General features: G+C 62.6%; 1 protein-coding gene across 1 annotated transcript in view; it reads left to right on the forward strand.

The window, feature by feature from the left end:
- The window catches only part of LOC138735169 (helicase SRCAP-like), a gene marked incomplete at its 3' end in the record, with an annotated part of 45,903 nt that extends 22,230 nt beyond the window's left edge, over positions 1-23,673 (forward strand). Inside the window, exons 6-20 of the mRNA XM_069883073.1 lie at positions 1,430-1,533; positions 2,669-2,744; positions 4,259-4,348; positions 4,477-4,572; positions 7,996-8,324; positions 8,413-8,590; positions 9,659-9,795; positions 9,865-10,034; positions 15,633-15,825; positions 18,320-18,456; positions 18,581-18,767; positions 19,931-20,100; positions 20,854-21,372; positions 22,595-22,811; positions 23,460-23,673. Coding sequence (XP_069739174.1) covers positions 1,430-1,533; positions 2,669-2,744; positions 4,259-4,348; positions 4,477-4,572; positions 7,996-8,324; positions 8,413-8,590; positions 9,659-9,795; positions 9,865-10,034; positions 15,633-15,825; positions 18,320-18,456; positions 18,581-18,767; positions 19,931-20,100; positions 20,854-21,372; positions 22,595-22,811; positions 23,460-23,673 — 2,817 coding nt within the window. The remainder of the gene's footprint in view (positions 1-1,429; positions 1,534-2,668; positions 2,745-4,258; positions 4,349-4,476; positions 4,573-7,995; positions 8,325-8,412; positions 8,591-9,658; positions 9,796-9,864; positions 10,035-15,632; positions 15,826-18,319; positions 18,457-18,580; positions 18,768-19,930; positions 20,101-20,853; positions 21,373-22,594; positions 22,812-23,459) is intronic.
- Positions 23,674-23,944: the final 271 nt, after the last annotated feature.

The raw sequence follows: 23,944 nt of genomic DNA on the forward strand, positions 1-23,944 counted from the left end.
GGTGGTGGCCACCAAAAGGGGCTGGTGGCCACCAAAAGGGGCTGGTGGCCACCAAAAGGGGCGATGGTGGCCACCAAAAGGGGGTGGTGGCCACCAAAAGGGGATGGTGGCCACCAAAAGGGGATGGTGGCTACCAAAAGGTGCGATGGTGGCTACCAAAAGGGGGTGGTGGCCACCAGAAGGGGGTGGTGGCCACCAAAAGGGGCGATGGTGGCCACCAGAAGGGGGTGGTGGCCACCAGAAGGGGGTGGTGGCCACCAAAAGGGGGTGGTGGCCACCAAAAGGGGGTGGTGGCCACCAGAAGGGGCGATGGTGGCCACCAGAAGGGGCGATGGTGGCCACCAGAAGGGGGTGGTGGCCACCAGAAGGGGGTGGTGGCCACCAAAAGGGGCGATGGTGGCCACCAGAAGGGGGTGGTGGCCACCGAAAGGGGGTGGTGGCTACCAAAAGGGGCGATGGTGGCCACCAAAAGGGGGTGGTGGCCACCAGAAGGGGGTGGTGGCTACCAAAAGGGGCGATGGTGGCCACCAGAAGGGGGTGGTGGCCACCAGAAGGGGCGATGGTGGCCACCAGAAGGGGGTGGTGGCCACCAGAAGGGGGTGGTGGCCACCAAAAGGGGCGATGGTGGCCACCAGAAGGGGGTGGTGGCCACCGAAAGGGGGTGGTGGCTACCAAAAGGGGCGATGGTGGCCACCAGAAGGGGGTGGTGGCCACCAGAAGGGGGTGGTGGCCACCAAAAGGGGCGATGGTGGCCACCAGAAGGGGGTGGTGGCCACCAGAAGGGGGTGGTGGCTACCAAAAGGGGCGATGGTGGCTACCAAAAGGGGCGATGGTGGCCACCAAAAGGGGGTGGTGGCCACCAAAAGGGGGTGGTGGCTACCAAAAGGGGATGGTGGCACTTATGGGTGCTGGGGAGGGGGTGGTGGCCACCAAAAGGGGGTGGTGGCCACCAAAAGGGGCTGGTGGCCACCTGAAGGGGCTGGTGGCCACCTGAAGGGGGTGGTGGCCACCAAAAGGGGCTGGTGGCTACCAAAAGGGGATGGTGGCCACCAAAAGGGGACGGTGGCAACCGTGGGTGCTGGGGACACCAAGAAGGAGATGGTGGCAACCAAGAGGGGCTGGTGGCAACCAAAAGGGGATGGGGGCACCTACGGGTGCTGGGGAGGGGCTGGTGGCCGCCCAAAGGGGTTGGTGGCCACCATGGGTGCTATGGACACAGAGGAGGGGGTGGGGGGCACCTATGGGTGCTGGGGAGGGGCTGGTGGCCACTAAAAGGGGTTGGTGGCCACCATGGGGGCTGGGGACACAGAGGAGGGGATGGGGGCACCTATAGGTGCTGAGGAGGAGATGGTGGCCACCCAAAGGGGCCGGTGGCCACCGAAAGGGGCCGGTGGCACCCATGGGTGCTGTGTCCCCCCCCCCCCCTCAGCCGCAGACCCCGAGGCTGCGGACGGGGACGAGCTCCCCGAGGGCCGACAGCGAGACCTGGAGCTGCCGCTGCACGAGCTGCTGGGGGGGTCCCACCCCACACAGGTACCCCCAGACCCCCCCCCACCCCGGGGCACCCCGAGACCCCAGACCCGCCCCCCCCCGGGGCCCCCCGAGACCCCAGACCCCCCAGGACCACCCCCAACCCACCCCCGGGACCCCGTGTCACCCCTGGGACCCATAGGGGCACGCCTGGGTCCTAGAGACCTCCATCCAGGACCCATAGAGACATCCATGGGTGCTATAGGGGCACCCCTGGGTCCTACATACCTCCATCCAGGAGCCATAGGGGCACTCCTGGGTCCTAGAGATCTCCATGTCGGAGCCATAGGAGCATCCATGGGTGCTATAGGGGCACCCCTGGGTCCTAGAGACCTCCATCTAGGACCCATAGAGGCACCCATGGGTGCTACAGTGCCACCCCTGGGTCCTAGAGACCTCTATCCAGGACCCATAGAGGCACCCATGGGTGCTATAGGGGCACTCCTGGGTCCTAGAGACCTCCATCCAGGACCCATAGAGGCACCCATGGGTGCTACAGTGCCACCCCTGGGTCCTAGAGACCTCCATCTAGGACCCATAGAGGCACCCATGGGTGCTACAGTGCCACCCCTGGGTCCTAGAGACCTCTATCCAGGACCCATAGAGGCACCCATGGGTGCTACAGTGCCACCCCTGGGTCCTAGAGACCTTCGTCCAGGACCCATAGAAGCATCCATGGGTGCTATAGGGGCACCCCTGGGTCCTAGAGACCTCCATCCAGGACACATAGAGACACGCCTGGGTCCTAGAGACCTCCATCCAGGACCCATAGAGGTACCCCTGGGTGCTATAGGGGCACACCGGGGACCCCACCCCCAGGGACCCCACATCACCCCTGGGACCCCCCAGGACCCCCCCCCCCACCCCCAGGGACCCCACGTCACCCCTGGGGATCCCCCAGGACCCCCCCCACCCACCCCCAGAGACCCCGTGTCACCCCTGGGACCCCCTCAAACCTCAGCCCCCCCCCCCCCCCCCGCCAAGACCTCCTTCAGCCCCAAACAGGGACCCCACAAGACCCCCAACCCCTAGGGGACCCCCCTAGGGACCCCGTGTCACCCCTGGGACCCCCCAGGACCCCCCCCAAGTCCTGGGGACCCCTCGGGACCCTCCCCTAACCTCCCCCCCCCCGCTCAAGCCGCTGCTGCGGAGGAGCCAGCGCCCCTGGGAGCCCCGCGAGGAGGACGAGGAGTTCGCCGCCGAGGACGAGGAAGGTGAGGGGGGGGCACCCGCTCTTGGGGCCCCTTTGTCTGTTTTGGGGGTCTGTCACCCATCTCCAGGGTCCCTTTGCTTGTTTTGGGGTTTCTTCTCTCATTTTGGGGCGCCTTTGGCTGGTTTTGGGGTCTCTCACCCATCCCCAGGGCCCCTTTCCCCTCCCTTTTGGGGTCCCTTTCCCCTCCCTTTTGGGGTCCCTTTCCCCTCCATATTTTGGGTCCCTTTTCCCTCCATTTTTGGGGTCCCTTTCCCCTCCCTTTTGGGGTCCCTTTCCCCTCCCTTTTGGGGTCCCTTTCCCCTCCGTTTTGGGTCCCTTTCCCCTCCATTTTGGGGTCCCTTTCCCCTCCCTTTTTGGGTCCCTTTCCCCTCCCTTTTTGGGTCCCTTTCCCCTCCATTTTGGGGTCCCTTTCCCCTCCCTTTTGGGGTCCCTTTCCCCTCCATTTTGGGGTCCCTTTCCCCTCCCTTTTGGGGTCCCTTTCCCCTCCGTTTTGGGTCCCTTTCCCCTCCATTTTGGGGTCCCTTTCCCCTCCCTTTTGGGGTCCCTTTCCCCTCCATTTTTGGGGTCCCTTTCCCCTCCATTTTGGGGTCCCTTTCCCCTCCCTTTTTGGGTCCCTTTCCCCTCCATTTTGGGGTCCCTTTCCCCTCCCTTTTTGGGGTCCCTTTCCCCTCCGTTTTGGGTCCCTTTCCCCTCCCTTTTTGGGTCCCTTTCTTCTCCATTTTGGGGTCCCTTTTTCCTCCATTTTTGGGGCCATTTGGGTGGTTTTGGGCTCCTTTTCCCCATTTTTAGGCCCCTTTTCCCCATTTTTAGGCCCTTTTGGGTGGTTTTAGCTCCTTCTAGGTGGTTTTGGGCCCCTTTTACCCATTTTCAGGTCCCTTTTCCCCATTTTCAGGTCCCTTTGGGTGGTTTTATCTCCTTCTGGGTGGTTTTGGGCCCCTTTTCCCCATTTTTAGGCCCCTTTTCCCCATTTTTAGGCCCCTTTTCCCCATTTTTAGGCTCTTTTGGCTGGTTTTAGCTCCTTCTGGGTGGTTTTGGGCCCCTTTTCCCCATTTTTACGCCCCTTTTCCCCATTTTTAGGCCCTTTTGGGTGGTTTTAGCTCCTTCTAGGTGGTTTTGGGCCCTTTTTCCCCATTTTTAGGCCCCTTTCCCCCATTTTTAGGCCCCTTTTCCCCATTTTTAGGCCCTTTTGGCTGGTTTTAGCTCCTTCTGGGTGCTTTTGTGCTCCTTTTCCCCATTTTCAGGCCCCTTTTCCCCATTTTCAGGCCCCTTTTCCCCATTTTTAGGCCCTTTTGGATGGTTTTATTTCCTTCTGGGTGGTTTTGGGCCCTTTTCCCCGTTTTTAGGCCCCTTTTCCCCATTTTTAGGCCCCTTTTCCCCATTTTTAGGCCCTTTTGGGTGGTTTTAGCTCCTTCTGGGTGGTTTTGGGCCCCTTTTCCCTATTTTCAGGCCCCTTTTCCCCATTTCTGTGCCCTTTTCTGTGCTTTCGTGCCTCCTTCACCTCCGTTTGTCCCGCAGGCGAGGATGAGGAGGAGACGATCGCTGCGCAGGAGCGGCTCGAGGGCGACGTCGACCACCAGCAGGAGCTCGACGACCTCGCCCGCGAGGGTACGAGGCGCGTGGGCGCGGGGACACGCCTGTGGGGCTGAGTTGGCTGCGTGGAGGCGTGTTTAGGCGTGTCGGAGGCGTGTTTAGGCGTCTCGCGGCGTGCTGAGACGTGGTTTTGGGTGCCGTAGGGGCGCTGCCGATGGAGGAGCTGCTCCAGCGCTACGCCGGCGCCTTCGCCGACTCGGATTGCGACTCCGCACCCGGAGCCAGCAGCACCCGCTCGGGTAAGGGCCCCCCTGGGTGCTATAGGGCCACCCCGGGTCACCTGAGTGCCGTGGGGGCACCTATGGGTGCTGTAGGGCCAAGCCTGGGAGCTATAGAGCCACCTCGGGTCACCTAAATGCCATAGGGGCACCCCTGGGTGCTATAGGGCCACCCCCTGGGTCCTAGAGACCTCCATCCAGGACCCATAGGGACACCCACGGGTGATGTAGGGGCAACCCTGGGTCCTAGAGACCTCCATCCAGGACCCATAGGGCACCCCTGGGAGCTATAGGGCCAACCCTGGGTCCTAGAGACTTCCATCCAGGACCCATAGGGGCACCTATGGGTGCTATAGGGGTACTCCTGGGTCCTAGAGACCTCCATCCAGGACCCATAGGGGCACCCCTGGGTGCTATAGGGGTGCTCCTGGGTCCTAGATAGAGACATCCATGGGTGCTGTAGGGGCACTTCTGGGTCCTAGCGACCTCCATCCGGGACCCACAGGGCCACTCCTGGGTCCTAGAGACCTCCATCCAGGACCCGTAGGGGCACTCCTGGGTCCTAGAGACCTCTATCCAGGACCCATAGGGGCACCCCTGGGTGCTATAGGGGCACCCCTGGGTCCTAGAGACCTCCATCCAGGACCCATAGGGGCATCCATGGGTGCTATAGGGCCACCCCTGGGTCCTAGCGACCTCCATCCAGGACCCACAGGGCCACTCCTGGGTCCTAGAGACCTCCATCCAGGACCCATAGGGGCACCCCTGGGTGCTATAGGGGTACTCCTGGGTCCTAGCGACCTCCATCCAGGACCCATAGGGCCACCCCTGGGTCCTAGAGACCTCCATCCAGGACCCATAGGGCACCCCTGGGTCCTAGAGACCTCCATCCAGGACCCATAGGGGCAAGCATGGGTGCTATAGGGGCACCCCTGGGTCCTAGAGACCTCCATCCAGGACCCATAGGGCCACCCCTGGGTCCTAGAGACCTCCATCCAGGACCCATAGGGGCACCCATGGGTGGTATAGGGGCACCCCTGGGTCCTAGAGACCTCCATCCAGGACCCATAGGGGCAACCCTGGGAGCTATAGGGCCACCCCTTGGTCCTAGAGACCTCCATCCAGGACCCATAGGGGCATCCATGGGTGCTATAGGGCCACCCGTGGGTCCTAGAGACCTCCATCCATGACCCATAGGGACACCCGTGGGTCCTAGAGACCTCCATGCAGGACCCATAGGGGCACCCCTGGGTCCTAGAGACCTCCATCCAGGACCCATAGGCGCACCCCTGGGTGCTATAGGGGTACTCCTGGGTCCTAGATCCATCTAGGACCATCCATAGAGACATCTATGATCCACCATAGATATCTAGATCCATATCTAGATCCACCATAGAGACATCCATGGGTGCTGTAGGGGCACTTCTGGGTCCTAGCGACCTCCATCCAGGACCCACAGGGCCACCCCTGGGTCCTAGAGACCTCCATCCAGGACCCATAGGGGCACCCCTGGGTGCTATAGGGGTACTCCTGGGTCCTAGCGACCTCCATCCAGGACCCATAGGGCCACCCCTGGGTCCTAGAGACCTCCATCCAGGACCCATAGGGGCACCCCTGGGTCCTAGAGACCTCCATCCAGGACCCATAGGGGCAAGCATGGGTGCTATAGGGACACCCCTGAGTCCTAGAGACCTCCATCCAGGACCCATAGGGCCACCCCTGGGTCCTAGAGACCTCCATCCAGGACGCACAGGGCCACTCCTGGGTCCTAGAGACCTCCATCCAGGACCCATAGGGGCACCCCTGGGTGCTATAGGGGTACTCCTGGGTCCTAGAGACCTCCAACCAGGACCCATAGAGGCACCCCTGGGTCCTAGCGATCTCCATCCAGGACCCATAGGGCCACCCGTGGGTCCTAGAGACCTCCATCCATGACCCATAGGGACACCCGTGGGTCCTAGAGACCTCCATGCAGGACCCATAGGGGCACCCCTGGGTCCTAGAGACCTCCATCCAGGACCCATAGGGGCACCCCTGGGTGCTATAGGGGTACTCCTGGGTCCTAGATCCATCTAGGACCATCCATAGAGACATCTATGATCCACCATAGATACCTAGATCCATATCTAGATCCACCATAGAGACATCCATGGGTGCTATAGGGCCACCCCTGGGTCCTAGCGACCTCCATCCAGGACCCACAGGGCCACTCCTGGGTCCTAGAGACCTCCATCCAGGACCCGTAGGGGCACTCCTGGGTCCTAGAGACCTCTATCCAGGACCCATAGGGGCACCCCTGGGTGCTATAGGGGCACCCCTGGGTCCTAGAGACCTCCATCCAGGACCCATAGGGGCATCCATGGGTGCTATAGGGCCACCCCTGGGTCCTAGCGACCTCCATCCAGGACCCACAGGGCCACTCCTGGGTCCTAGAGACCTCCATCCAGGACCCATAGGGGCACCCCTGGGTGCTATAGGGGTACTCCTGGGTCCTAGCGACCTCCATCCAGGACCCATAGGGCCACCCCTGGGTCCTAGAGACCTCCATCCAGGACCCATAGGGGCACCCCTGGGTCCTAGAGACCTCCATCCAGGACCCATAGGGGCAAGCATGGGTGCTATAGGGGCACCCCTGGGTCCTAGAGACCTCCATCCAGGACCCATAGGGCCACCCCTGGGTCCTAGAGACCTCCATCCAGGACCCATAGGGGCACCTATGGGTGGTATAGGGGCACCCCTGGGTCCTAGAGACCTCCATCCAGGACCCATAGGGGCACCCCTGGGTCCTAGAGACCTCCATCCAGGACCCATAGGGGCACCTATGGGTGGTATAGGGGCACCCCTGGGTCCTAGAGACCTCCATCCAGGACCCATAGGGGCAACCCTGGGAGCTATAGGGCCACCCCTTGGTCCTAGAGACCTCCATCCAGGACCCATAGGGGCATCCATGGGTGCTATAGGGCCACCCCTGGGTCCTAGCGACCTCCATCCAGGACCCACAGGGCCACTCCTGGGTCCTAGCGACCTCCATCCAGGACCCACAGGGCCACTACTGGGTCCTAGAGACCTCCATCCAGGACCCATAGGGGCACCCCTGGGTCCTAGAGACCTCCATCCAGGACCCATAGGGGCACCCCTGGGTGCTATAGGGGTACTCCTGGGTCCTAGAGACCTCCTTCTAGGACCCATAGGGACACCCATGGGTGCTATAGGGCCACTGCTGGGTCCTAGCGACCTCCATCCAGGACCCACAGGGCCACTCCTGGGTCCTAGAGGCCTCCATCCAGGACCCATAGAGGCACCCCTGGGTCCTAGCGACCTCCATCCAGGTCCCATAGGGCCACCCCTGGGTCCTAGAGACCTCCATCCAGGACCCAGTGGGGCCCCCTTGGGTGCTGCCCTCCCCCCCAGCCCCCCTTGTCCCCCCCTTTCCGCCCCCCCCAGAGTCTCATTCGGCCGAGAGCGACGAGGAGGAGGACGACGACGACGAAGACGACGAGGACGAAGACGACGACGACGACGAAGACGAGGAAGACGACGACGAGGACGACGACGAAGAAGACGAGGAGCAAGAAGAACCCGAGGCCGGCGGCGCCCCCGTCCCCGAGGAGGACCCCTCCCCTCCCCCCGGCCCCCAGCAGCACCCCGGGGTGCCCCCTCCGGCCACCGCGCCCCCTCCGGCCACCACCCCCACCCCCAAAAAGGAGATCACGGACATCGCCGCCGCCGCCGAGAGCCTCCAACCCAAGGGCTACACCTTGGCCACCACCCAGGTATCTGTAGAGGTTCCTCACCCCTCGTGGCACCCACGGGTGCTCCGAAAAGGGGGGGGGGTCACCCACCTGTGGGACCTCCCGGCAGGTGAAGACGCCCATCCCCCACCTGCTGCGCGGGACCCTCCGCGAGTACCAGCACATCGGCCTCGACTGGTTGGTCACCATGTACGAGAAGAAGCTCAACGGCATCCTGGCCGACGAGATGGGCCTCGGCAAGACCATCCAGACCATCTCCCTGCTGGCCCATCTCGCCTGCGAGAAGGGTGAGGGACGCCTCGGGGGGCCTTCGCGGGGTCTTCGGGGTGCGTCTGAGAACCTCTGGGGGTCACCAGGGACCATCTGAGAACCTCTGGGGGTCTCCAGGGACCATCGGAGAACCTCTGGGGTCACCAGGGACCATCTGAGAACCTCTGGGGGTCACCAGGGACCATCTGAGAACCTCTGGGGGTCACCAGGGACCATCTGAGAATCTCTGGGGGTCTCCAGGGACCATCTGAGAACCTCTGGGGGTCTCTAGGGACCATCTGAGAACCTCTAGGGGTCTCCAGGGTCCATCTGAGAACCTCTGGGGGTCACCAGGGTCCATCTGAGAACCTCTGGGGGTCTCCAGGGTCCATCTGAGAACCTCTGGGGGTCTCCAGGGTCCGTCTGAGAACCTCTGGGGGTCTCCAGGGTCCATCTGAGAACCTCTGGGGGTCTCCAGAGTCCTTCTGAGAACCTCTGGGGGTCTCCAGGGTCCATCGGAGAACCTCTGGGGGTCATCAGGGTCCATCTGAGAACCTCTGGGGGTCTCCAGGGTCCGTCTGAGAACCTCTGGGGGTCTCCAGGGTCCATCTGAGAACCTCTGGGGGTCTCCAGAGTCCTTCTGAGAACCTCTGGGGGTCTCCAGGGTCCATCGGAGAACCTCTGGGGGTCATCAGGGTCCATCTGAGAACCTCTGGGGGTCTCCAGGGTCCGTTTGAGAACCTCTGGGGGTCTCCGGGGTCCGTCTGAAAACCTCTGGGGTCTCCAGGGTCCATCTGAGAACCTCTGGGGGTCTCCAGGGTCCATCTGAGAACCTCTGAAGGTCTCTAGGGTCCTTCTGAGGACTCTTGGGTGCTTTAGGGTCTCCAGGGCTTCTCCAAGGGTTCCCGTAGGGTCTCCAGGGCTTCTCCAAGGGTTCCTGTAGGGTCTCCAGGGCATCTCCAAGCCCTGATGGTTCCTGTAGGGTCTCCAGGGCATCTCCAAGGGTTCCTGTAGGTTCTCCAGGGCTTCTCCAAGCCCTGATGGTTCCCGTAGGGTCTCCGGGGTGTCCCCGCGGTGGCCCTGACCACCCCCCCGGCTCCCTGCAGGCAGCTGGGGCCCCCACCTCATCATCGTCCCCACCAGCGTGATGCTCAACTGGGAGATGGAGCTCAAGCGCTGGTGTCCCAGCTTCAAGATCTTGACCTACTACGGGGCCCAGAAGGAGCGACGCCTCAAGCGCCAGGTGACCCCTCACCCCGTGGGGCCTCGGGGACCTCCCCGAGCTCCATCGTGACCTTCCGATGATCTCCAGGGATGGACCAAGCCCAACGCCTTCCACGTCTGCATCACGTCCTACAAGCTGGTCCTCCAGGACCACCAGGCCTTCCGGCGCAAGAACTGGAAGTACCTCATCCTTGACGAGGCCCAGAACATCAAGAACTTCAAGTCCCAACGGTGGCAATCGCTCCTCAACTTCAACAGGTCCGGGACCTGGGGCTTCTGAGGGACGTTTCTGGGGTCTTGGAGAAGGTTGGAGGGTCTAAAGGGGCTTCGGGAGCATCTCGGGTGGGAATTATGGGGGTTTGGGGCCACCTTGGAGAGGTTGGGGGGCTCCCATGGGTGCTGGGGGGGCTCCTGAGGGACATTTCTGGGTTCTTGGAGAAGGTTGGAGGGTCTAAAGGGGCTTGGGGAGGTTCTCAGGTGGGAATTGTGGGGTGATGGGGCCACCTTGGAGAGGTTTAGGGGCTCACATGGGTGCTGGGGGGGCTCTTCTGAGGGACATTTCTGGGTTCTTGGAGAAGGTTGGAGGGTCTAAAGGGGCTTGGGGAGCATCTCGGGTGGGAATTATGGGGGTTTGGGGCCACCTTGGAGAGGTTTAGGGGCTCCCGTGGGTGCTCGGGGGGCTCCTGAGGGACATTTCTGGGTTCTTGGAGAAGGTTGGAGGGTCTCAGGTGGGAATATTGGGGTGTGGGGCCACCTTGGAGATGTTGGGGGGCTCCCATGGGTGCTGGGGGAGCTTCTGAGGGACATTTCTGGGTTCTTGGAGAAGGTTGGAGGGTCTAAAGGGGCTTGGGGAGCATCTCGGGTGGGAATTATGGGGGTGTGGGGCCACCTTGGAGAGGTTTAGGGGCTCCCGTGGGTGCTCGGGGGGCTCCTGAGGGACATTTCTGGGTTCTTGGAGAAGGTTGGAGGGTCTCAGGTGGGAATATTGGGGTGTGGGGCCACCTTGGAGATGTTGGGGGGCTCCCATGGGTGCTGGGGGAGCTTCTGAGGGACATTTCTGGGTTCTTGGAGAAGGTTGGAGGGTCTAAAGGGGCTTGGGGAGCATCTCGGGTGGGAATTATGGGGGTTTGGGGCCACCTTGGAGATGTTGGGGGGCTCCCGTGGGTGCTCGGGGGGCTCCTGAGGGACATTTCTGGGTTCTTGGAGAAGGTTGGAGGGTCTAAAGGGGCTTGGGGAGGTTCTCAGGTGGGAATTGGGGGGTGTGTAGCCTCTCCTGGGTGCCTCATAGCCTCTCCTGGGTGCTCGTAGCCACTCTTGGGTGCCTTGTAGCCACTCTTGGGTGCCTCATAGCTGCCTGGAGCCACCCAGAGATGCCCTGTAGCCACTCCTGGGTGCCCCGTAGCCCCTCTTGGGTGCCCCGTAGCCCCTCTTGGGTGCCCCGTAGCCACTCCTGGGTGCCCCATAGCCACTCCTGGGTGCTTGTAGCCACTCTTGGGTGCCTCGTAGCCGCTCTCGGAAGCTCATAGCCACTCCTGGGTGCCCCATAGCCACTCTTGGGTGCCTCGTAGCCCCTCTTGGGTGCCTCATAGCCACTCCTGGGTGCCTTATAGCCACTCTTGGGTGCCTCGTAGCTGCGTGGAGCCACCCAGAGATGCCCCAGAGGCTCTCTCGGGTGCCTTGTAGCCCCTCCTGGGTGCCCCGTAGCCCCTCTTGGGTGCCTTGTAGCCCCTCTTGGGTGCCTCATAGCTGCCTGGAGCCCCCCAGAGATGCCCTGTAGCCACTCCTGGGTGTCCTGTAGCCACTCCTGGGTGCTTGTAGCCACTCTTTGCCACTCATAGCCACTCCTGGGTGCCTTGTAGCCACTCTTGGGTGCCTTTTAGCTGCCTGGAGGCACCCACAGAAGCCCTGTAGCCCCTCTTGGGTACCTCGTAGGCCCTCTTCGGTGCCCTGTAGCCACTCCTGGGTGCTTGTAGCCACTCTTTGCCGCTCATAGCCACTCCTGGGTGCCTTTTAGCTGCCTGTAGCCACTCCTGGGTGCCCCGTAGCCACTCCTGGGTGCCTTGTAGCCGCTCTTGGGTGCCTTTTAGCTGCCTGGAGGCACCCACAGAAGCCCCGTAGCCGCTCTTGGGTGCCCCGTAGCCGCTCTTGGGTGCCCCGTAGCCACTCCTGGGTGCTTGTAGCCACTCCTGGGTGCTTGTAGCCACTCCTGGGTGCTTGTAGCCACTCTTGGGTGCCTCGTAGCCACTCCTGGGTGCCCCGTAGCCGCTCTTGGGTGCCCCGTAGCCACTCTTGGGTGCCCCGTAGCCGCTCTTGGGTGCCCCGTAGCCACTCCTGGGTGCCTCGTAGCCACTCCTGGGTGCTTGTAGCCACTCTTGGGTGCCTCGTAGCCACTCCTGGGCGCCTCGTAGCCACTCCTGGGTTTCCTGTAGCCACTCTTGGGTGCCTCGTAGCTGCCTGGAGCCACCCAGAGATGCCCTGTAGCCCCTCTTGGGTGCTCTGTAGCCGCTCTTGGGTGCCCTGTAGCCACTCCTGGGTGCCTCGTAGCCACTCCTGGGTGCCCCGTAGCCCCTCCTGGGTGCCCCGTAGCCCCTCCTGGGTGCCCCGTAGCCCCTCCTGGGTGCCCCGTAGCCCCTCCTGGGTGCCCCGTAGCCCCTCCTGGGTGCCTTGTAGCCCCTCTTGGGTGCCCCGTAGCCACTCTTGGGTGCTTGTAGCCACTCTGGGTTGTCCTGTAGCTGCTGTGGGTGCCTTGTAGCCGCTCCTGGGTGCCTCGTAGCCGCTCTCGGAAGCTCATAGCCACTCCTGGGTGCCTCGTAGCCACTCCTGGGTGCCCCGTAGCCACTCCTGGGTGCTTGTATCCTCTCTTGGGTGCCTCATAGCCCCTCTTGGGTGTCCTGTAGCCACTCCTGGGTGCTTGTAGCCGCTCTTGGGTGCCTTTTAGCTGCCTGGAGCCACTCCTGGGTGCCTCGTAGCCCCTCTTGGGTGCCTCGTAGCCCCTCTTGGGTGCCCCATAGCCACTCCTGGGTTCTTGTAGCCACTCCTGGGTGCTTGTAGCCACTCCTGGGTGCCTCGTAGCCACTCTTGGGTGCCTTATAGCCACTCTTGGATGCTTGTAGCCCCTCTTGGGTGCCCCGTAGCCACTCCTGGGTGCCCCATAGCCACTCTTGGGTGCCTCGTAGCCACTCTTGGGTGCCCCATAGCCACTCCTGGGTTCTTGTAGCCACTCCTGGGTGCCTTATAGCCACTCTTGGGTGTCCCGTAGCCCCTCCTGGGTGCCTCGTAGCCCCTCTTGGGTGCCTCATAGCTACTCTTGGGTGCCCCATAGCCCCTCTTGGGTGCCTCATAGCTACTCTTGGGTGCCCCGTAGCCCCTCCTGGGTTCTTGTAGCCACTCCTGGGTGCCTTATAGCCACTCTTGGGTGCCTCGTAGCTGCCTGGAGGCACCCAGAGATGCCCCAGAGGCTCTCTCGGGTGCCCTGTAACCGCTCTCGGGTGCCTGTAGCCACTCCTGGGTGTCTCGTAGCCACTCTTGGGTGCCTTGTAGCCACTCCTGGTTGCCTCGTAGCCCCTCTTGGGTGCCTTATAGCCACTCTTGGGTGCCCTGTAGCCACTCTTGGAAGCTCATAGCCACTCCTGGGTGCCCCGTAGCCACTCCTGGGTGCCCCGTAGCCACTCCTGGGTGCCCCGTAGCCACTCCTGGGTGCCCCATAGCCACTCTTGGGTGCCCTGTAGCCACTCTTGGAAGCTCATAGCCACTCCTGGGTGCCCCGTAGCCACTCCTGGGTGCCCCATAGCCACTCTTGGGTGCCCTGTAGCCACTCTTGGAAGCTCATAGCCACTCCTGGGTGCCCCGTAGCCACTCCTGGGTGCCCCATAGCCACTCTTGGGTGCCCTGTAGCCACTCCTGGGTGCCCCGTAGCCACTCCTGGGTGCCCCGTAGCCACTCCTGGGTGCTTGTATCCTCTCTTGGGTGCCTCATAGCCCCTCTTGGGTGTCCTGTAGCCACTCCTGGGTGCTTGTAGCCACTCTTGGGTGCCTTTTAGCTGCCTGGAGCCACTCCTGGGTTCTTGTAGCCACTCCTGGGTGCTTGTAGCCACTCTTGGGTGCCTCGTAGCTGCCTGGAGCCACCCAGAGATGCCCTGTAGCCGCTCTTGGGTTCCCTGTAGCCACTCCTGGGTGCCCCGTAGCCACTCCTGGGTGCCTTGTAGCCGCTCCTGGGTGCTTGTAGCCCCTCCTGGGTGTCCCGTAGCCCCTCCTGGGTGTCCCGTAGCCCCTCCTGGGTGTCCCGTAGCCACTCCTGGGTGCTCCTAGCCACTCCTGGGTGCCCCGTAGCCACTCTTGGGTGCCCTGTAGCCGCTCTCGGGTGCCTGTAGCCACTCCTGGGTGCCCCATAGCCACTCTTGGTTGCCCGTAGCCCCTCTTGGTTGCCCGTAGCCCCTCTTGGGTGCCTTGTAGCCCCTCCTGGGTGCCCCGTAGCCACTCCTGGGTTCTTGTAGCCACTCCTGGGTTCTTGTAGCCACTCTTGGGTGCCCTGTAGCCGCTCCTGGGTGCCTCGTAGCCGCTCTCGGAAGCTCATAGCCACTCCTGGGTGCCTCGTAGCCACTCCTGGGTGCCCCATAGCCACTCTTGGGTGCCTCGTAGCCCCTCTTGGGTGCCTCATAGCCACTCCTGGGTTCTTGTAGCCACTCCTGGGTGCCCCGTAGCCAGTCCTGGGTGCCTTATAGCCACTCTTGGGTGCCTCGTAGCTGCCTGGAGCCACCCAGAGATGCCCTGTAGCCGCTCTTGGGTGCCCTGTAGCCACTCCTGGGTGCCTTATAGCCACTCTTGGGTGTCCCGTAGTCACTCCTGGGTGCCTCGTAGCCCCTCTTGGGTGCCTCGTAGCCACTCTTGGGTGCCCCATAGCCACTCCTGGGTTCTTGTAGCCACTCCTGGGTGCTTGTAGTCACTCTTGGGTGCCTCGTAGCTGCCTGGAGGCACCCAGAGATGCCCCAGAGGCTCTCTCGGGTGCCCTGTAACCGCTCTCGGGTGCCTGTAGCCACTCCTGGGTGTCTCGTAGCCACTCTTGGGTGCCTCATAGCCACTCCTGGGTTCTTGTAGCCACTCCTGGGTGCCTTATAGCCCCTCTTGGGTGCCCCGTAGCCCCTCTTGGGTGCCTCGTAGCCACTCTTGGGTGCCCCATAGCCACTCCTGGGTTCTTGTAGCCACTCCTGGGTGCCTCGTAGCCCCTCTTGGGTGCCTCGTAGCTGCCTGGAGGCACCCAGAGATGCCCCAGAGGCTCTCTCGGGTGCCCTGTAGCCGCTCTCGGGTGCCTGTAGCCACTCCTGGGTGTCTCGTAGCCACTCTTGGGTGCCTTGTAGCCACTCCTGGTTGCCTCGTAGCCCCTCTTGGGTGCCTTATAGCCACTCTTGGGTGCCCCGTAGCCCCTCCTGGGTGCCCCATAGCCACTCCTGGGTGCCCCATAGCCACTCTTGGGTGCCTCGTAGCCCCTCTTGGGTGCCTCATAGCCACTCCTGGGTGCTTATAGCCACTCTTGGGTGCCCTGTAGCCGCTCCTGGGCGCCTCGTAGCCGCTCTCGGAAGCTCATAGCCACTCCTGGGTGCCTCGTAGCCACTCCTGGGTGCCCCATAGCCACTCTTGGGTGCCTCGTAGCCCCTCTTGGGTGCCTCGTAGCCACTCCTGGGTTCTTGTAGCCACTCCTGGGTGCCCCGTAGCCACTCCTGGGTGCCTTATAGCCCCTCTTGGGTGCCTCGTAGCTGCCTGGAGCCCCCCAGAGATGCCCCAGAGGCTCTCTCGGGTGCCCGTAGCCGCCGCGGGCGGCCCGGTAGCCGCGGTGGCGGGCGCTGACGCCGCTCTCGCGCAGCCAGCGGCGGCTGCTGCTGACGGGGACGCCGCTGCAGAACAGCCTGATGGAGCTGTGGTCGCTGATGCACTTCCTGATGCCGCGCGTCTTCCAGTCGCACCGCGAGTTCAAGGAGTGGTTCGCCAACCCCCTGGCCGGCATGATCGAGGGCAGCCAGGAGTACAACGAGGGGCTCGTCAAGCGCCTCCACAAGGTGCCCGGCGCGCCCGGGGGCTTCGGAATCCAGCCGGAGTCACTCCGGATTGGGGCGGGATCGATTCGGAGTCACTCCGGATTGGAGAGAGGCCGCTTCGGGGTGGAACGGGGTGGGGGTGACTCCACTTTGGGGTGGAAATGGATGGAGTGTCCTCTGCTTTGGGTTGGGATCCATGGGGAGGGACTCCGGATTGGGGTGGAGCTAGATTGAGGTGATTCCTGTCTTGGAGTGACTCCGGATTGGGGTGGAATTGATTGGGAGTCACTCCGGATTGGGGTGGGATCCATGGGGAGGGACTCCAGATTGGGGTGGAACTAGATTGAGGTGATTCCTGTCTTGGAGTGACTCCGGATTGGGGTGGGATCCATTGGGAGTCACTCCAGATTGGGGTGGGATCCATTGGGAGGGACTCCAGTTTGGGTTGGAACTCGATTGAGGTGATTCCTGTCTTGGAGTGACTCCGGGTTGGGGTGGGATCCATGGGGAGGGACTCCGGATTGGGGTGGAGCTAGATTGAGGTGATTCCTGTCTTGGAGTGACTCCGGATTGGGGTGGAATTGATTGGGAGTCACTCCGGATTGGGGTGGGATCCATTGGGAGTCGCTCTGGATTGGGGTGGGATCCATGGGGAGTCACTCCGGATTGGGGTGGGATCCATTGGGAGTCACTCCGGATTGGGGTGGGATCCATTGGGAGGGACTCCAGTTTGGATTGGAACTAGATTGAGGTGATTCCTGTCTTGGAGTGACTCCGGATTGGGGTGGAATCCATCAGGAGTGACTCTGGATTGGGGTGGGATCCATTGGGAGGGACTCCGGGTTGGGGTAGGATCCATTGGGAGTGACTCCGGGTTGGGGTGGGATCCATTGGGAGGGACTCCAGATTGGGGTGGAACTAGATTGAGGTGATTCCTGTCTTGGAGTGACTCCGGATTGGGGTGGGATCCATTGGGAGTCACTCCGGATTGGGGTGGGATCCATTGGGAGTCACTCCGGATTGGGGTGGGATCCATTGGGAGTGACTCCGGATTGGGGTGGGATCCATTGGGAGGGACTCCGGATTGGGGTGGGATCCATTGGGAGGGACTCCGGATTGGAGTGGGATCCATTGGGAGGGACTCCAGTTTGGGTTGGAACTAGATGGAGGTGATTCCTGTCTTGGAGTGACTCCGGATTGGGGTGGGATCCATTGGGAGTCGCTCTGGATTGGGGTGGGATCCATTGGGAGTCACTCCGGATTGGGGTGGGATCGATTAGGAGTGACTCCGGATTGGGGTGGGATCCATTGGGAGTCACTCCGGATTGGGGCGGGATCCATTGGAAGGGACTCCACATTGGGATGGAACTAGATTGAGGTGATTCTTGTCTTGGAGTCACTCCGGATTGGGGTGGGATCGATTAGGAGTCACTCCGGATTGGGGTGGGATCCATTGGGAGTCACTCCGGATTGGGGTGGGATCCATTGGGAGGGACTCCGGATTGGGGTGGAAATGGATGGGTGGAAATGGATTGAGGCCGTTTTTGATGGGATTGAGACCATTTCTTGTGGTCTCGACCCCATCTTTAATGGGCTTGACCTCATTTTTGATGCATTTGACCCCATTTTTGATGGGATTGAGCCATTTTTTGTGGTCTCAACCCCATTTTTGATGGGATTGACCTCATTTTTGACGGGCCTGACCCCATTTTTGATGGGCTTGACCCCATTTTTGATGGGTTTGAGACCATTTCTTGTGGTCTCGACCCCATCTGTGATGAGCTTGACCCTATTTTTGATGGTCTCGACCCCATTTTTGATGGGCTTGAGACCATTTCTTGTGGTTATGACCCCATTTTTGATGGGCTCAACCCCGTTTTTGATGGTCTTGACCCCATTTTTGATGGGCTTGACCCCATTTTTAATGGAATTGAGACCATTTCTTGTGGTCTTGACCCCATTTTTGATGGGCTCGACCCCGTTTTTGATGGTCTCGACCCCATTTTTGATGGCCTTGAGGCCATTTTTTGTGGTCTTGACCCCATTTTTGATGGGTTTGAGACCATTTTTTGTGGTCTTGACCCCATTTTTTGTGGTCTTGACCCCATTTTTGATGGGATTGAGCCCATTTTTGATGGGATTAAGACCATTTTTTGTGGTCTCGACCCCATTTTTGATGGGGTTGACCTCATTTTTGATGGTCTCAACCCCATTTTTGATGGGATTGATCTCATTTTTGATGGTCTCGACCCCATTTTTGATGGGATTGATCTCATTTTTGATGGTCTCGACCCCATTTTTGATGGGATTGATCTCATTTTTCATGGTCTCAACCCCATTTTTGATGGGCTTGAGACCATTTCTTGTGGTCTCGATCCCATTTTTGATGGTCTTGACCCCATTTTTGATGGGCTTGACCCCATTTTTAATGGAATTGAGACCATTTCTTGTGGCCTTGACCCCATTTCTGATGGGCTCGCCCCCGTTTTTGACGGCCGCCCCCTCCCTCCGCCAGGTCCTGCGGCCCTTCCTGCTGCGCCGCCTCAAGGTGGACGTGGAGAAGCAGATGCCCAAGAAGTACGAGCACGTCCTGCGCTGCCGCCTCTCCAAGCGCCAACGCTTCCTCTACGACGACTTCATGGGCCAAGCCAGGTGGGTTCCCCCTTCCCCGCGGGGCCCCCCCCGAGCCCCCCCCCCCCCCCCCCCTCCTTTGCTCCCCGCAGGTCTTCTCCTCACGCCTCTCCCTGTCGTCCCCTCCCGCCTCCGCCACCGGCAGCACCAAGGCCACCTTGGCCAGCGGCCACTTCATGAGCGTCATCAACGTCCTGATGCAGCTTCGCAAGGTCTGCAACCACCCCGACCTCTTCGAGCCGCGCCCCGTCCACTCGCCCTTCATCACCGAGGGCCTCACGCTCCTCGCCCCGGCCCTCGTCCTCCGCGCCCTCGACAGGGACCCCTTCAAGGTGAGACAAGGCCTCCTGGGGGCCCTTCAGGACCTCTGGTGGCTTCACGGGGGCTCTTGAGAACTTGAGGTGGCCTCCTGGGGGCCCTGGAGAACTTGAGGTGACCTCCTGGGGGCCCTCGAGAACTTGACATGACCTCATGGTGGCCCTTGAGGAGCTGTGGTGGCCTCATGGTGGCCCTTGAGAACTTGAGATGACCTCATGGTGGCCCTTCAGAACTTGAGGTGGCCTCGTGGTGGCCCTTGAGGACCTGTGGTAGCTTCATGGGGGCTCTTGGGAACTTGAGGTGGCCTCCTATTGGCCCTTGAGAACTTGAAGTGGCCTCGTGGTGGCCCTTGAGGAGCTGTGGTAGCTTCATGGTGGCCCTTGAGGACCTGTGGTAGCTTCATGATGGCTCCTGAGAACTTGAGGTGGCCTCCTGGGGGCCCTTGAGAACTTAAGGTGGCCTCGTAGTGGCCCTTGAGGACCTGTGGTAGCTTCATGGTGGCTCTTGGGAACTTGAAGTGGCCTCGTGGTGGCCCTTGGGGACCTGTGGTGGCCTCATGGTGGCATTTGAGAACTTGAAGTGGCCTCGTGGTGGCCCTTGGGGACCTGTGGTGGCCTCGTGGTGGCCCTTGAGGACCTGAGGTGACCTCATTGTGGCCCTTCAAGACCTGTAGTGGCTTCATGGGGGCTCTTGAGAACTTGAGGTGGCCTTGTGGTGGCCCTTGAGGAGCTGTGGTGGTCCGTGGGGAGCTGTGATGGCCCTTGAGGACCAGAGGTGGCCTCGTGGTGGCGCTTGAGGAGGTGTGGTCGTACTTGAGATGCCCTTGAGGGCCTGTTGTAGCTTCATGGTGGCCCTTGAGGACCTGAGGTGACCTTGTGGTGGCCCTTGGGGACCTGTGGTGGCCTCATGGTGGCCCTTGAGAACTTGAAGTGGCCTCCTGGTGGCCCTTGGGAACTTGAGGTGGCCTTGTTGTGGCCCTTGAGGAGCTGTGGTAGCTTCATGATGGCCCTTGGGAACTTGAGGTGGCCTCCTGGTGGCCCTTCAGAACTTGAGGTGGCCTCCTGGTGGCCCTTGAGAACTTGAGGTGGCCTCGTGGTGGCCCTTGAGGAGCTGAGGTGGCCCCGTGGTGGCCCCGGAGGCCCCGTGGTGGCCCCTGGTGACGCGGCTGTCCCCGCAGGAGGTGGACATGGGGCTGTTCTCGCTGGTGGCCCTGGAGGGGCGGGTGTCGCGCTACGCGGCCGAGTGGTTCCTGCCGCGCTGGCGGGTGACGCGGCGCCTGCTGGAGGACGTGGCGGCCGCCCCCGAGCCCCCCCCAAGGCCCAAGCCCGTCCGCATGAAGGTCAACAGGTGAGGGGACATCACGGGGGGCTTGGGGACATCGTGGAGGGCTTCAGGGGGGGCTTGGGGACATCATGGAGGGCTTGGGGACATCATGGGGGGCTTGGGGACATCATGGAGGGCTTGGGGACATCATGGGGGGCTTGGGGACATCATACGGGACATCATGGAGGGCTTGGGGGGGGCTTGAGGGCATCTGGGGGGGCTTGGGGACATCATGGGGGGCTTGGGGACATCATGGGGGGCTTCAGGGGGGGCTTGAGGACATCGTGGGGGCTTGAGGACATCATGGAGGGCTTCAGGGGGGGCTTGGGGACATCAGGGAGGGCTTGGGGACATCATACGGGACATCATGGAGGGCTTGGGGGGGGCTTGGGGACATCAGGGAGGGCTTGGGGACATCATACGGGACATCATGGAGGGCTTGGGGGGGGCTTGGGGACATCACGGGGGGCTTGGGGACATCATGGAGGGCTTCAGGGCGGGCTTGGGGACATCGTGGGGGGGCTTGGGGACATCATGGGGGGCTTGGGGACATCGTGGGGGGCTTCAGGGGGGGCTTGGGGACATCATGGAGGGCTTGGGGACATCATGGGGGGCTTCAGGGGGGGCTTGAGGGCATCGTGGGGGCCTTGGGGACATCATGGGGGGCTTCAGGGGGGGCTTGGGGACATCCTGGGTGGCTTGGGGACATCCTGGGGGGGTCAGTAGCCCCCCGGGGGTCTCCGGTAGCCCCTGACCCCCCCCCTCCCCCCTTCCCAGGATGCTGCAGCCGGTGCCCAAGGCCGAGGGGCGGGCCCTGCTCCTCCTCGCCCCGCCCCCCCGCGCCCCTCCCCCCCTGGCCCCGCCCCCCCCTCCCCCGGCCCCCTCCCCCCACCCCCTCCTGGTAGCCACCTCCGGGGTGGCACTAGCCCCCGCGGCCCTGCTGGCCACCGCCCCCCCCCCCCCCTCCTCCTCCTCCTCCTCCTCCTCCTCCTCCTGCTGCTCCTCCTCCCCCCCAGGGCCCCCCAGGCCACGCCCCCCTCGGCTTTGGCCACGCCCCCTCCGCTGGCCACGCCCCCTCCCCTGCCTTGAACCTGGTCCCGGCTGCCTTAGGCCCCGCCCCCTCCCCGCTAGGCCCCGCCCCCTCCCCGCTAGGCCCCGCCCCCTCCCCTCTAGGCCCCGCCCCCTCGGCCCTAGGCCCCGCCCCCTCGGCGCTCCCCCCTCCCGCGGGGCTGGGGCTGGTGGCCCCGCCCCCTCGGCCCCCCCTGCTGGCCACGCCCCCCACTGCGGCTGCGCACGGTAAGGGGCGGGGCTTGTGGGGGGAGGGGCTTGTGGGGGAGGGGCTTGTGGGGGAGGGGCTTATGGAGGGGTGGGAGGGGCTTATGGATCAGTGGGAGGGGCTTGTGGTGGTGGGAGGGGCTTATGGAGAAGTGAGAGGGGCTTATGGAGCAGTGGGAGGGGATTATGAAGAAGTGGGAGGGGCTTATGGAGCGGTGGGAGGGGCTTATGGAGCAGTGGGAGGGGCTTATGGAGGGCTGAAGGCTTAGAGAGGTGGGCGGGATTATGGGAAGGGGCAGGGCTTGAGGGTTTAAAGGGGTTCGTTAGGCCTCATTGGGGTAGTTAGGCCTCAGTGGGGTTAGTTAGGCCTCGTTGGGGTTCGTTAGGCCTCGTTGGGGTTCGTTAGCCCTCGGTGGGGTTAGTTAGGCCTTGTTGGGGTTCGTTAGGCCTCATCAGGGTTAGTTAGGCTTCGGTGGGGTTAGTTAGGCCTCGTTGGGGTTAGTTAGGCCTCAGTGGGGTTAGTTAGGCCTCCTTGAGGTTAGTTAGGCCTCAGCGGGGTTAGTTAGGCCTGGTTGGGGTTAGTTAGGCCTCATTGGGGTTAGTTAGGCCTGGTTGGGGTTAGTTAGGCCTCAGTGGGGTTAGTTAGGCCTCAGTGGGGTTAGTTAGGCCTCAGTGGGGTTAGTTAGGCCTCCTTGGGGTTAGTTAGGCCTCCTTGAGGTTAGTTAGGCCTCGTTGGGGTTAGTTAGGCCTCAGCAGGGTTAGTTAGGCCTGGTTGGGGTTAGTTAGGCCTCGGTGGGGTTAGTTAGGCCTTGGTGGGGTTAGTTAGGCCTCACTTCGCTTAGTTAGGCCTGGTTGGGGTTAGTTAGGCCTCGGTGGGGTTAGTTAGGCCTCGTTGGGGTTAGTTAGGCCTCTTTGGGGTTAGTTAGGCCTCAGTGGGGTTAGTTAGGCCTCGTTGGGGTTAGTTAGGCCTCAGCGGGGTTAGTTAGGCCTGGTTGGGGTTAGTTAGGCCTCATTGGGGTTAGTTAGGCCTGGTTGGGGTTAGTTAGGCCTCGGTGGGGTTAGTTAGGCCTGGTTGGGGTTAGTTAGGCCTCATTGGGGTTAGTTAGGCCTCATTGGGGTTCGTTAGGCCTCGTTGGGGTTAGTTAGGACTTGTTGGGGTTCATTAGGCCTCATTGGGGTTAGTTAGGCCTCGTTGGGGTTCATTAGGCCTCATTAGGGTTCATTAACCCCTTCCTCCCCACAGCGCCCGCTCTGGCTGCCGCCGCCGCCGCCCCCCGGCCTCCTCCTCCTCCTCCTCCACCACCTCCTCCTCCTCCTCCTCCCGCGGCGGCGCCGCCGCCCCCCGCGGGGCCTTTGGGGGCCAAAGCCGCGGCCGCCCCCCCCGCTGGCCGCCTTCGCGCTGCCCGGGCCCGGCCCCCAGCGCCTCCTGCTCGCGCCCGACATGCAGGCCCGGCTGCCCTGTGAGTGACCCCCCCCTTGTCCCCCCCCCTTTTTGGGGTCCCTACCCCTGTCCCCCCCCTGGTTTTGGGGTCCCCCCCCCATTTTGGGCTCCCTAACCCTGTTCCCCCCCCCATTTTGGGCTCCCTAACCCCGTTGCCCCCCCCTTTTGGGCTCCCTAACCCGTCCCCCCCCCTGTTTTTGGGGTTCCCCCCCCCATTTTGGGCTCCCTAACCCTGTCCCCCCCCCTGTTTTTGGGGTCTCCCCCCATTTTGGGCTCCCTAACCCCGTCCCCCCCCCGTTTTTGGGGTCCCCCCCCCATTTTGAGCTCCCTAACCCCGTCCCCCCCCCATTTTGGGCTCCCTAACCCTGTCCCCCCCCCCTGTTTTTGGGGTTCCCCCCCCATTTTGGGCTCCCTACCCCTGTCCCCCCCCTGTTTTTGGGGTCCCCCCCCATTTTGGGCTCCCTACCCCTGTCCCCCCCCGTTTTTGGCCCCCCCCCCCCCATTTCAATCCCCCTGACCCTGTCCCCCCCCCCCGTTTTTGGGGTCCCCCCCCATTTCAATCCCCCTAACCCTGTCCCCCCCCTTTTTTTGGGCTCCCCCCCCCATTTCTCTCCCCCTAACCCTGTCCCCCCCCCCCCTTGTTTTTTGGGGTCCCCCCCCCCTGCAGCGGGCGAGCTGGTCACCCTGGGGCAGTTGGCGGCGCTGGCGCAGCGGCCGGGGGGGCCTTTGGGGGGGCCCCTCGGCGGGGTTGGGGGTGGGGGGGGGCCAGGCGGGGGGGGGGGGGGCCAAGCCCCTCACCCTGCAGCTCCAGGGCAGCAAACTGACCCTGGCCGCCCCCCCCCTGCGGCCCCTGGCGCTCGCCGCCCCCCGGCCCCCCCCACGTAAGTACCCCCCCCTTGAAATAGTGGGACCCCCCCTTGAGATATTGGGACCCCCCCTTGAAATAGTGGGACCCCCCCTTGAGATATTGGGACCCCCCCTTGAAATAGTGGGACCCCCCCCTTGAAATAGTGGGACCCCCCCTTGAGATATTGGGACCCCCCCTTGAAGTTTTGGGAACCTTCTTTGAAGTTTTGGGGACCCCCCTTGAAATTGGGGACCCCCCCCTTGAAGCTTTGGGGACCCCCCCTTGAGATATTGGGACCCCCCCTT

Source organism: Phaenicophaeus curvirostris, unplaced genomic scaffold (assembly GCF_032191515.1).
Source record: "Phaenicophaeus curvirostris isolate KB17595 unplaced genomic scaffold, BPBGC_Pcur_1.0 scaffold_516, whole genome shotgun sequence".
NCBI lineage: Eukaryota > Metazoa > Chordata > Aves > Cuculiformes > Cuculidae > Phaenicophaeus > Phaenicophaeus curvirostris.